This window comes from Anabrus simplex, chromosome 3, assembly GCF_040414725.1.
Source record: "Anabrus simplex isolate iqAnaSimp1 chromosome 3, ASM4041472v1, whole genome shotgun sequence".
In the NCBI taxonomy this organism is placed as follows: Eukaryota; Metazoa; Arthropoda; class Insecta; order Orthoptera; family Tettigoniidae; genus Anabrus; species Anabrus simplex.
In genome coordinates, this window is record NC_090267.1 from 83,312,286 (window position 1) to 83,326,199 (window position 13,914).

The following is a 13,914-nucleotide window of genomic DNA, read 5'->3' on the forward strand; positions in this document are numbered from 1 at the left end:
GGTTATTTAATTACATCGTAATTACGAGGAAGGTTCGGTATGATGACTCAGTATGATTTAATTACCAGGTAAATCACGTAAGAAGACAGTGTAATGATGAATCCGGCAATAATAATAATAATAATAATAATAATAATAATAATAATAATAATAATAATAATAATAATAATAATAATAGTAGTAGTAGTAGTAGTAGTAGTAATAATAAAAATTGTAATGACAGTAATCATACGAATATTGGTATCATAAAAACCGGTGTCGTGTTGTGAAGTCATGATTGGGTCATGAAAAAATTAGGTGTTGAATCGAGGTGATTTATTGAAAGCCAATACAATTTGCTTAATGAGGAATAGATCTCAGTTTATTGTGAACGTACCTCAGGTTGAGGTGATTTTGTTAAAGAAAGAAAGGGCTTGTTATGCCTGTGAAAGCCAAGGCTATTGACCGCCGTGGTAGGGGGTGGATACGTCTGACCATGCTAACAGACGTGTTTTTTGTGTGTGTGTGTGTGTCCGCATCAGTAGAAAGGGGACCTGAGCTAAGAAAGGAAGCCCTGTACGGATCGACTAATAATGGGAAATATTCAACACGCCAGAATGAAGTATTCACTAATAAATTACACGGTGATTGGTACTAGTATTTTTACTGTTGTTACTCATTTGAGTATAATTTAGCTAGGGATTTCAGTGTCCTACTTTCATCCCAAGGGGTTCTCCGTTCAGTTCCATATGCCGGCATTGGTATTCCACAATGCTAAAATGAAAAATGGGGTGCCTCACGTGTTCATTGTATATAAAATGTGATTCTCTATGTTGTTTATGTAACATGTTGCGACTATAATTAGCGTCGGTGATGTGTTTATTCCAACGGCGCGGCAAATTTGCATTCAACTGAGGGTCGGTTCAAACCCGGGTGTTTGTTCCACATTTGTATAGTTTCTTTAATGGTATTTTGTTGGCAAATAATCGTGTGTTTCTAGAATAGGGATCGCTAAGACTTGTTGCATGAATGTTAATTTCATTTGTTAATAATGTCATATAGCCTCAGTGTTTATGGTAAATGTTTCTATTCGTATCAGGTCACGGCAAATCGCTTTGCAATAAACAATACTCGGATCCATCACACACGACTACAAGTTGATAATAAACCACAACAATTGTTAATAAATTAATGCAAGTCATTTATGAATATAGATGCGTCATTCCCATCTTCATCATGGTCTAATAAACTGCTTGTATTATTTTAACTTTAATTTGAATGTGTTCTCATTGTAGTTAAGTATGCCTCGTTTCTCCTACCCTGTATGCCATTAAGGTAATGTTAGATAAGCGCCTATTTTATTATATTTTCCACCAGTTAACGCACTGTAGATCTCATGCCGGAGCCTTTCTGGGTAGGGGCGGGTACTGTATGCTACACTGAAAATGTGTTTATGCTATTATCAACATGCCAGTCATGTTACTCATATGTTTTATGAAACACAGTCAATTAAGCTCATAACCTGAAATTCCTCGAACCTGAGTAATGATGTCCGCCGCTGCCACCATGTCAGCAAGTCCAGCACTCATGATATGATCCTCCAGATCACGTAACATTGGGGCAATACCATCAGGCACCCGGTCCATCAGTTTAAACATGAGCTGCAGTCCTGTGAACATGATTAACTTTAGTTACATCCACATTCACTCTAATGTTTGTCAAGGGGATATGTACACCTTCCAACAAGAAAATTAAATGATTTTATATACCGTACTGTATTTTGTTCCTTCAATCCTATAATCACCTCCACAATGAAATTCAAAATGCCTTACATTTGAAACTTGCTCTTCAGTCAATGTAAAAAATACATCATTTTCAAGATTACTTCCATACTTATTTTAACATTCTGAAGTAATTTCATTTTTGTTCTAAAGTCAATAGTCGGACTAATATCCTGAACCTCACTGATTAAGATATTTGTACTGCAAGAGGATCGAAAAAAAATATTTTAAACTTTTTTTTTTTGCTAGGGGCTTTACGTCGCACCGACACAGATAGGTCTTATGGCGACGATGGAATGGGAAAGGCCTAGGAGTTGGAAGGAAGCGGCCGTGGCCTTAATTAAGGTACGGCCCCAGCATTTGCCTGGTGTGAAAATGGGAAACCACGGAAAACCATTTTCAGGGCTGCCGATAGTGGGATTCGAACCTACTATCTCCCGGATGCAAGCTCACAGCCGCGCGCCTCTACGCGCACGGCCAACTCGCCCGTTTTTCTTTTTAAACTTTTACAATACATATATTTTTTATAGGAACATATTTAATAAACACATGTTACAAATGGATAAAGATTGAGCTTCATATTATTTACAGCACTAGAAAGGACAGCTGTGAAAAATGTAATATAATTATCCTGAAAACTGTATAGGTTATGATGTAAAAAATACAACTTTGAGAAAACAAGTGGTAAACTTAAGTATGGCAGGCTGGAGTTACTTTAAATGTTTAACCCTGATCAAAAGAAAGTACATTTTAATTCATAACTCAGTAAGTTACATAGATATCTGATTTCTTTTTTCCTGCAGATATGAAAGTGAAAGTTAAGTTCAGCTTAATATGAAAAATTGATTTTCAACTTTCTTTTACCCTACATGGTATTTTAAACCTATTACCAAAAGCAGAGATTATCAGGCTCAGTAAAAATACCTAATGCTTAGAAGACCAGGATAAAGATGTTCAATATTTGGAGATTTTTTAACTTCAGTATTAAAGCTGCCAGGGACAGATTTAATTTAAATAGGAAAACACCCTGCCAATTGGTACATTTCTCTTTGCAAAATTCAAGAGTATTGTCATGTAGGTGTGCGTGTCATTGGTTTCTTGATGAGTTACAACTACTCGTATATACCAATTTTCTTCTTTGTTTGATGCTGTCTCCTCACAGAGGGCTGATGACTATCATGAGGTAAGTCTCCCTAATTTATAAGTTTTGGGAAGAAACAAGGCATTATTTTATTTTCCTATTTTGTGCTTTCCATATCAGAGCTACTATATCATGGATGCTGAACTACTGTAGGAGGTTCTGTGTACAGTAGTGATGGGGTATTCGATTCATTTTAATGAATTGATTCCTTTGATTCCGCCATTACTGAATCAATACATTGAGCTGATACACGGCTCATTAGAGTCATCGATTCTATTCCATCTGTGTAGTGTGTACTGATAAGACAGCAGCAACAACATTCAATGCTTGCCACTGACATCTGGTCTTCATTCTATGAACTGCTTTCCTATGCATCATCTAACTTTCAGATTCAGTACTATACTTGCTTATTATATTACAGCACAAATCTTTAGTTAATAATATTAATAATAATTACTGACATAACGCAAATTGTATACACTACCTAATGGTTTTCCACAGTCTCTGAAAGTCACAACTCTTACATATATAGAATTAGATGTAAAAATACCTGTGTCCACAATAAGTAGCCTACATATTAAATATAAATCAAATAAGGTGCTTTATGTCGCACTAACACAGATAGGTCTTATGGCGACGAAGAGACAGGAAAGGGCTAGAAGTGGGAAGGAAGCAGCCGTCACCTTAATTAAGGTACAACACCAGCGTGTGCCTGGTGTGAAAATGGGAAACCATGGAAAACCATCTTAATGGCTGCCGACGGTAGGATTCGAACCCGCCACCCCCCGAAAGCAAGCTCATAGCTGCGCAACCCTAAACACTCGGCCAACTAGCTCGGTCATCTTTGAAAATGCAATTTTCTATCAGCAGAGGATTTTTTAAATAGTCATATTTTGTATAGGCTACACGAGATGTACAACATCTTTTTATTTAAACTATTGCATCGGTCTGCCCACTTACTCACTGTCCATGTACACCGGTAATTTCGTGATTCGATTATTGAAGTATTGTGCAATGATGCGACATACGAACTGAGAGAATACCGAACGGTTCTGAGCCACTCAGCCAGGCGGGGAGGCTAGAGAGCCGAATTTAATTGTTGAATGTCAACTAGTTATAAAAATACTGATTGATTAAACTAATATGGTAAATAGAATAACCTAATAGCCTACCTACTTACAAGCTAGGTACTTTGGAATTATGTTTTGACTACCTTTTTAACACTGGAAATAAATCCATCTATCATTTAAAACTCCCTGCAAGAAGAGGACAGTAAATGCAAGTGGGTATTATTTTCAAATGAGCTGAGCTCGAGAGTCCATTTTAGCGTACAATTCTTTCAGTGTACCATGGCTCTGTATGCATTGCTTCAGAGGAAGTTCGGCTCCCTGCCAATGTCCAGTGTCGATAATGAACCATGTGTGTGTTGCGTCTCACTGATCTGTGACTGCGACTGCGTACAATTCTTCTGATGTGCTATGGCTCACTGTATGTCTCACTGCAGCAGAAGCTCGGCTCCCCGCCAGTGTCCATGCCGATAAGGAGCCATGTGTGTCTTATGTCTCACCGAGCCATGATTGTGCACTATTCCTTCAGTGTGCTATGATTCACTGTGCCTCGCTGCAGAGGAAGCTCGGTGCCTCGCCAATATCCAGTGTTCCGCTAGTGCACCGTGAGTGTGCCACTCAGCACTGTCCGCTGCAAGTAAGTCAGCTGAATTGTGTGCTGACAGTTCGCCGTTCCTGTGAATCGATTCACTTGGACACTTGAATGAATCAATACACTGCTTCGAATCATGCACTCAGTAACCAACACTATTGTACAGGGTAATCTTCCCTGCGGACGTCCAAGTTTCCCTTCTATCTTACCTTCCTTGACCAGTTATACTGGGCTGTATTAGGCATTTAGAAGATATGAACAAAATAGGCTGCTTTCCTATGTTTTGAATGGGATAAACCTTCCCACAATTTCCCGGCAAAATGGGATCGTGAACATTCTATGACACATCCACATTTCAAAGGCCTGCAGTAGGTTCAATGACAAAGCCTTCAGTGTCAATCCTACGACACCATAAAGCATCGCAGGTAACATGTAACATTTCATGACACATCAACAAGTTTTGAATAAGAGTCCCAAACTGCACACAAGAAACTTTAGTATCATATTCCTTTTTTTCTTTGGCTATTTAATTAACGTCACACCTATTCAGATGGGTCTTTCGGTGACAATAGGATAGGGCACGGCTAGAATTGGGAAGAAAGAGACCGTGGCCATAATTAAGATACAGTCTGGTGAAAAAATGTGAAACCATGGAAAACCATCTTCATGGCTGCTGACAGTGAAATCCAAACCCACTACCTTCCAAATGCAAGCTAACTGCTACACATCTCAAACTGTATAGCTAACTTGCTCGGTAATTCAGAAACACAATTCTTGCCATGATGATTCTTGTTTTGATTTCTACATCAACATCCCATTCTTATATTAGCATAGGCAAGGTGAGGGTTATTCTGCACGAAGGCAGGTCCGAACATCCGCAGAGGAGTTCCTGAGCCGGAGTTTACGTGCGGTAGGGTGGCCAGTTCCTTTCCGCTCCTCCATTCCCTTACCCCCCACCAACAGCGCGTGGCAACCCATCCAACTCCTGATCACGCCCAATGTTGCTTAACTTCGGAGATCTCACGGGATTCGGTGTTTCAACACGGCTACGGCCGTTGGCTATATTTGCATAGATACCCGAAATGTGACACCTTTTAAATGGTGGCGGGATGATAGCAGTATTGACGATTTTCTGCTTGCTGATTACTTCCAAGTCCTAGCTCCTTACTTACTTCGTTCATGAGGTTCAAAGGGAAATGAAGGTCTTCTAAATTGTCAGCGAGTATTACACTGTCACCAACATAGTGGATGGTGTGTGATAAAGAGAATATTAAGTGTAAAAATGCTGACTAAAATTTACTAGCTCATATAGTCCAGCTTCGCTATGGAATACTAGGTATAATATACACTGAGAGTAAGATTTCATTAGACTGCATTGCTCTTAGCGTTGCACAAGAAACGCCAATGGGAGGTCATGTAAAGTCGGGTTGGGGTTTTCCATTATAATGGCAGGCCACATCTCCAACTGCCAGTCACAGTCCAGTTTTTGGGAGTTTAGATTATAATGGCAGGCCCCCTTTCCTACTCCCAGTCACATTTGAGTTGGGAAGTTTTCATTATAATGACAGGCCTCCCTTTTCTACAGCCAGTCACAATCGAGAAAGAGGAATTTCATTATAATGGCAGGCCCTCTTGAATACTGCCAGTCACAATAGAGTTGGGAGTGTTCATTACAAAATCAGGCCTCCTTTCCTAGTTCCAGTCACAGACGAGCTGGGGAGTTTTTATGTCAGGCCCCCGTTTCCTACTGCCAGTCACAATCAAGTTGGGAGTTTTCATTCTAATGGCAGGCCCCCTTGCCTACTGCCAGTCACAGTCAAATTGGGGAGTTCTCATTATAATGGTAATCTCCATTGCCTATAGCCAGTCAAAACTGGATTCTACTACTGCTCAAATTATATTGTCCAAGGTTGTTGTAGTCAGGTTGTTTTATAAAACACCCTTGTAAAATACATTTTTCTTTCACCCATGTGGCTGCAGAATCACAAGGCTGTCAGGGACCTTACAGGTGAACAGGCTACATACAAGAGTCCATGGGAAAAAGAAAACATTCCTGAACCCATTCGCGTCATATGATGAGCTGTGGTCGTGCGCGGAGTTTTGGCGCATGAATCAGACGATGAACTCAGCTCGCAATGACGCAGTGCCTCGTTTATTTTCGTATATTAGATTCCATTTGCAATTTCTAACAATACACACTGTAGAGAACTACAGGCATGTACTGCTAGTACTCGAAACAACGGTGCCTGCATTCGTGTGAGACAGTGGAATTGATGAATAACAGTTAATTTTCTTCAGTATTTAGTATTCATCATGCAGTAGAAGCGGTACTATACTCAAGGAATGAAGAATGGGTAAGTCATGACCTTCAATGGCATGAATACAAAATTTGAGTGAATTATCTGCATGATTTTTATTTTATGCATATTTATGTGTGACAGGTATGCTCAAATGATGGGCGGGCAAACTAAATCTGATTTCTAGGTCAACAATGCGGCCATTTATTATGACTTGAATAGATTAAATCCACATCAGCAACTTTTAAAGACTGCCCTGAGCTTTGTTTATTGTCATTGCGAAGCACAGTTTGACGGGAAATTGCAGTTGTTTGAATAGGAAGTGGTAGTTGGAGGGAATCAAAGGAATGTGGTGGATGAAAATTTTTTCTGCTGCACCACACCGCGTGAAGATGGTTGCTTCGATCACGCCACTATGTGAAGACTTCACTTGCAGCCTGGTGCGATTACAAAGCTTAGGAGATATCAGATTCTGCTGCATCATTACAAGTGCTCCAACATTCAGACCAAGATTGTAAGGCGGAGGAACTAGACAGGATAGTGGACTATGTCCTCTATTTCCACCATGGATCCAGACTTATATTTTATCATGGTAGAAGTTTGTCCAATAAGGAATCAGTGATGCTTGCTATGGTGTCATTCATAGCCGTGAGAACAGCTCTGTCTTTAAGCCAATTCAGCCAGTGAGTTAGTGCTGTACATTAAGTAAGACACAGGGAAAAGAAAAAACAGGACCCATCTCCTTTCATAGGTACACAACACGGTGGGGTACCATTACGCAACCAACAGCAATGAGCTCCTTGCCTAACGAATCCTATTATGCAAAAAAAAAGGAAAATAGCATCAGCTATGAGAAGTAGGAACTACAGTATATTTTTTTTTAATTCGTTAGGGCCATCTATGGACCACGGTGCTTGTGTTTTAGCTGTTTCTTGAAGTCATTGTCGTTGTTTGCCACAATTGGTGTTCTTAGCGGCTGGTTTGGCAGCTGTTTTCTTGTTGGTACCTCGAGCTTTCCTGATGGCCCAGTAGTCCTTCATTTTCCGGCTAAATTCAATCTTACGTTCCTCAGACCATTTCCTGGTCTCGTCTTTTGGTCTGTGGGTAACTTCTGTGAGGGATGTTACAAAGGATTTAGTTTTAAGAGTTGTATGATAGTTACTCCGATCAGCTATGTCGTTTTGATTTATGTGGAGTTCCGAAAGGTCCTTCTCCACTTGCTTCATCCACACGAACCCAGTAGCTTTGCCCTTGTTAGCAGCCTTGAAGATCCTATGAGATAATCTATTTGAGTCCATTCTGGATAGGTGTCCGTAAAAAGCCAGTCGCCTTCTTCTGATGGCATCTATGAGATTTTCTTGGTGTTTATATAGCTCACGATTTGGTTGATACCATCGGCTTCCATCTGGTAAAATTCTTGGTCCCACTATCCGTCTCAGGAACTTTCTTTCTTGTACCTCGAGGGCTCTTAGTGGGGTCTTCTTAGTTAAATATAGACACTCTGCTGCATAGAGGACTGACGGTCTGATTACTGCATTGTAGTGTCTTAGTTTGACATTCATCGACAGATTTTTTGAAGCATACAGCTTTCTACAGGCATGGTAAGCCTTATCTAGTTTGAGTCTCCTGTGTTCAAGAGCCATTGTTTCACTGAGGTCCTCTGAGAACCATTCCCCAAGGTACTTTACACTTTTGACTCTCTTGATGTAGATATTATCACTGACTCTCATCTTTCCAGGGGCATCTTTGATGTTAGTAACAAACTCGGTCTTTCCTATGTTGATCAAAAGACCCGTTTTAGCCGCTATTGAGTGCAGTGTTTGGAGCTGAGTAGTAGCCTCCTGTATGTCATTTGCCAATAAAGTCAGATCGTCTGCAAAGGCTAGGCATGGTATCCTCAGGTTGTCTGCTTTAATCCCCATCCGTAATCCAGTGTTCTCTGGAAGGAATCTCATCCACTCTCTAATTATCTTTTCCAGAACGCAGTTAAATAATATACATGAGATGCCATCTCCTTGTCTCACCCCTGTTTTAATGGCGAAACTCTCCGAGAGTTGTCCTCTAAACTTTACTCTGGCTGTGGTATTGTGCAAGGTTGCTTGCACCAGCCTGTTGATCTTGTCGTTAAGTCCTAGTTCTCTTAATGTATTGTAAAGAGTAATTCTATCTACTGAGTCGTATGCTTTCTGGAAGTCGACAAATATAGCTACCCATTGTCGAGCTCTTGATTTGCTGTATTGAAGGATGGTATATTATTATAATTATAATTATAATTATTATACTTATATTGAATTCAGAATATAGTGGGCTTGAACCCCACTGTCAACAGCCCTGGAGATGGTTTACTGTGGTTTCCCATTTTTACACCTAGCAAGTGCTCGGGCTGTACTATCCCATAATTAATAATAATAATAATAATAATAATAATAATAATAATAATAATAATAATAATAATAATAATAATAATAATAATGTTATTGGCCCTTATGTTCCACTAACTACTTTTATGGTTTTCGGAGATGCTGAGGTGCCAGAATTTAGTACGGTAGGAGTTCTTATACGTGCGGTGCCAGAATTCAGTACTGCAGGAGTTCTTTTACGTGCCCAGTAAATCTACTGACACGAGTCTGACATATTTGAGCCCCTTCAAATACCACCGGACTGTGCCAGGATCAAACCTGCCAAGTTGGGGTCAGAAGGCGAGTGCCTAAACCGTCTGAGCCACTCAGCCTGGCAAAAAAAGAGATAAAAACATGTGTATGACAAATTAAAGTTACTTCAATGAGTTGTATGAAACAGTACGAAGCTGTATGATAGAACGCAGACGAACGTCTGATCGCACTGCTGTAAATGAGATAGCTGCACACAGAAGCTTGTCTGACCTTTTCCAATAAGGTAAGGTAAATTTAAGGGTTCCACCTCTTCAATACAAAATAATTACAGTAGAAGTCCGTTATAGCGAGAATTCACAACAGCGGAAAATTTACTCGCTATAGCGGATTGTATTTATATCCGAATTTTGTATAAAAGTCAGAAAAACCTCCATACACATTAAAATCGGTATGAAACGGCAATCAGTTTGTTCAAAGCTTGAGTTTCCACAGATGATATCCACACTATGGCTTATTTGTTTGTTATTTTTTTGAAATCCGACATTATGTGAAAGTGTTTGTTCAATTTCATTCTGAAAAAATTACGGCACCATATATCTCCGAATCCAAGACGAACCCCACTTTTTCCTTCAAAAATTTAAATCAGGCCCAAAAAGTGCTTTGTAAAATCATATGAACGCCTTTCTTGTACAGTACGCATTTTTAGACTATTTTTAGACCCCGAACATTGGCTTTTGTTATGCCGCACAATTATTCTTTATTTCCGTGGGTTTAATGAAAATTAACTTAAAATTGGCATCATAGAACCGAAGAGAACCTGTTGAAAATTTGCTGGCAATACATATTCCATGCGTCTCTACAATACGGTGATCTGTCAGGAAAATATTCTTACTGTCTATAAAACTGTTACGGTACTTTTACTCGGCGTCAGATATAAGCGGCTACTGCTACACGCACGTCTCTCTTGCCAGGTTCAGCCAACTTCAGCGGCTAGCGATGTACAGGCCAAATCGCGGACAATGAAGGCCAATGAACAAGTTTATTGCACCACGGTATGGCCATTCCACCCTTGCATTTTTCGAGCACATACCTCACAATTTCATTTTTGACTTGTATAAAGCGTCCTTGTTGCGGACCACTGAATGCATTTTTTGTATACACATTCTTTAAGCTATCTTTGTCTTCACACTTGGCTTTAGTTAGGCCTGTGCCATATTCTCTTGCGGCTGCATTTCCAAGTGTTTAATAACCATTAACTTAAAACTGGCATCATAATATCTACGAGAACCCGTTGAAAATTTGCCTGGCTGAGGGAAGGTTTAAACATTTAATTGTGAAACATATTTACATGATAGAAATTACACGTCCGCCCGTAATGAGTGGACGAACTTGTATCTCTCCTTGGTGATAAAAGTAGATGATCTGCATAACAACATCCTCACTCTTCAAGGTTGACCCAGCACTGTAAAACTTGGATGTTTATGCTCACCACGTATGTATTTCCTTTTAATGCCTTTTATGCCATCATGGCGTCAAGCAGATGTGCTGGTGTTGATGAAGAAGGAATACAGAAACTAATAGTGTTTTAGAGAGTGATATTGAAGGCAGTGATGTTTGTGACGACGAAATAGATCCTGAAGTCCTTAGTTCGAGTACTAGCGATGCGTATAATAGTTCTGATGACACGGAAAGTGATGCAAATAACGACGGTGTGCTGAGTCTTTCAAAACAAGCTCGTACCTCGGCACAGACTAACTTGACTGACTGGAACTTGACAAAAAGTGACAATAAACCTGTTGTACATAAGTTTAATGAATACAGTGGGGTTCGTGAAAACTTACTGAAAAAGTTTGATACGCAGCCACTATCTGAACTCTCAGTTTTTGTGAATACATGAATCCTTTGTTTGACAAAATATCTGTCGAGACAATTTCATATGCAGCAAAACTGTTGAGCAATCCTGACAGAAAAAAGTTGAAAGACGATGACAAATGGTTTGAGATTACGCCCAATGAAATTAGGGGATATTTTGCGTTAGTTATACTAATGTCATAAGTGCGAAGTCAAGAATACAGTTATACTGGAGTAAAAACAAGTGTATAAACACTCCCTATTTTTTGTGAAACCATGAGCAGGGGAAGATTTATTATAATTTCATGAATTTTACATTTTGTTGATGATGAACAAGTCGATAGTAGTGACAAACTAAGAAAAATTAGGCCTATTATTATTATTATTATTATTATTATTATTATTAAATGGAAAGCGCACAATGTGCAAAAACAGTTTTTATACAGATGGTCAACTATGCTAATGCCATTCTTATTATTGAGGTTGTCCTCATTTTGCTGTTTTGTGCATGGTATCTTTCACAATGATCGTTGCACAGGTTACATATACAGTCTTCGTTCGGCTGGTGGAAATTTTTGGTTTGGCAGAATCTGTGGTGAAATCCATGAGTGGCATAATGTGTAATTACGTGCCGTAGCTCGTAATTTGCTTGCTTCCACTCTTCCGGCATTATAGCGTCCGTGGAATAGAAGTCGGACCAAATAGCATTCCTTTTCTCGTTTAAAGTTTGGCGTGCATTCTCGTAGGGCTTGATGTTTGGTCGACAAAACTGTGTTTTGATATCGTCAATGAAGTAGTCTTCCTTGGTTAGAACATATGTTAACCTTGAAGGGGCTGACTTCCTAATGCCTAGTATTCTCTTGAGATATCGGGCCTTGACTTTTTCCTATTGTCATCAGGTCGCTGAGTGTGAGTTTTTCCCAGGTATTGCTAATCCCATAGGTTTCTATTGGTGATATGGCTGTCCTGAACAGTAGCATTGCTGTACCCAATGATATTTGTTGAGGTTGTTGAATGTTGTAGATGGCTTTTATTGCTGCAGCTGCTCTTTCTTTCACGTGGATATTGTAGCATGATAGAGTAGTTTGGAGGGTGACTCCAAGGTACTTGCATTTCGGCACTACTTCCAGAGGTTTGTTGTGCATGGTTATTGTATTTTTAGGTGCATGTTTTCCTCCTTTCCTAAAGGTTATTTGTTTAGTTTTGTTGTGGTTTATTTGCAAACAGTTTCTTTCTACCCATGATGTGAGCCTATTGAGGACCTCTTGGAGCTCTTCTATGTTTTCTGAGCCGATTGCCATATCATCTGCGTAAAGTATAAGCAATGCTGAGGTATCTGTGATTATTTCTGTGATGTCTGCTGTCATGATGTTGAATAAAATTGGGCTGATTGGGTCACCTTGTAGGACTCCGTTTGTTATATTTACCTTCACAAGACATTTCTCTAGATGAAAGTCTAATGAAATTCAAAGGCTGCCTTTCATACGTCCAGTGTAATAGGTCTAAACGTTCTGGGTTTGGAATAAAAATTTACAAAATTTGTGAATCAAGTTCTGGCTACTGTCTGTCTTTCAAAATTTATGTAGGTGATGATGTAATGGATCCAAGTCTGCCAGCAAGTACAAACGTTGTGTTCAACATGAGTGAACCCTTGTTAGGCCAAGGACATACACTGTTTTAAGATAACTGGTATTCTTCCCCAGATTTATTCAAAAGGCTACACGACAAGCAGATGAATCTAATTGGAACTGTTAGACAGAACCGAAAAGACATGCCTCACAATATCAGTAAGACGAAATTAAAACGTGGAGAGTATGAGACGTGGGCTGCCAACAGTATGTTATGTGTGAAGTGGAAAGATAACAAGGATGTTTGCTTTCTCACCTCTAAACACAAATCAGCTGACATGACAGGGACAGGCAAACTCAGACAAAAGAGAAGACAAACCCCTAGGGAAGAAGTGATAAAGCCCAAGTGTGGCCTTGAATACCAGAAGGGGACCTTCAGGATCAGGTTACAGCTTTGTTCCCCGTCATGCGACGGACAGTGAAAGGGTATAGGAAAATATTCTTTTACCTCCTAGATATGTGTATTTTCAATTCCTTCACTGTGTATCACAAGATCGCTGCTAACAGAAAGACGAGCTACACGGACATCACAACTAGCATTGCACAGCAGCTACTAGAGACGGTTCAGTTGCCGGAGTACTCGGTTCGAGGTCGACCTTCAGCGAGTACCACCCCCATCAGATTACAAGCTAAATCATGGGCCCACTTTCCCATGCGTATTCCCCATGCAGAGAAGAAATCAAAAGTCACAAGAAGGTGTGTTGTGTGCTACAGCCGGGGTAAAAGAAGTGAAAGTTGCTGGCAGTGCAAAAAGTGTGGCGTAGCTCTTCACTTAGAAGAATGTTTTGAGGTGTACCACACCCAGCAGACGTACTAAAATAGCGGCATTGCTAAGTTTATTACTTCATTATCATCCATGCAAATTTTCAGAAAGGAATATTTACTGGTTGGTTTTGTATGATTTTCTAAATAATAGTGTGATGACGACAGCCGTAGAGCGGTATTTAAATGTGATTTCTTAGTGAA

The 13,914-nt window shown here is 39.7% G+C and overlaps 1 protein-coding gene across 4 annotated transcripts in view; it reads right to left on the reverse strand.

Moving 5' to 3' along the window:
- Cul5 (cullin 5) overlaps nucleotides 1-13,914 on the reverse strand; it is a 277,814-nt gene that overhangs the window by 174,104 nt on the left and 89,796 nt on the right. For all 4 annotated transcript variants that reach the window (XM_067142608.2, XM_067142605.2, XM_067142607.2 and 1 more), the window contains one exon: nucleotides 1,518-1,648. In XM_067142608.2, coding sequence (XP_066998709.1) covers nucleotides 1,518-1,648 — 131 coding nt within the window. The remainder of the gene's footprint in view (nucleotides 1-1,517; nucleotides 1,649-13,914) is intronic.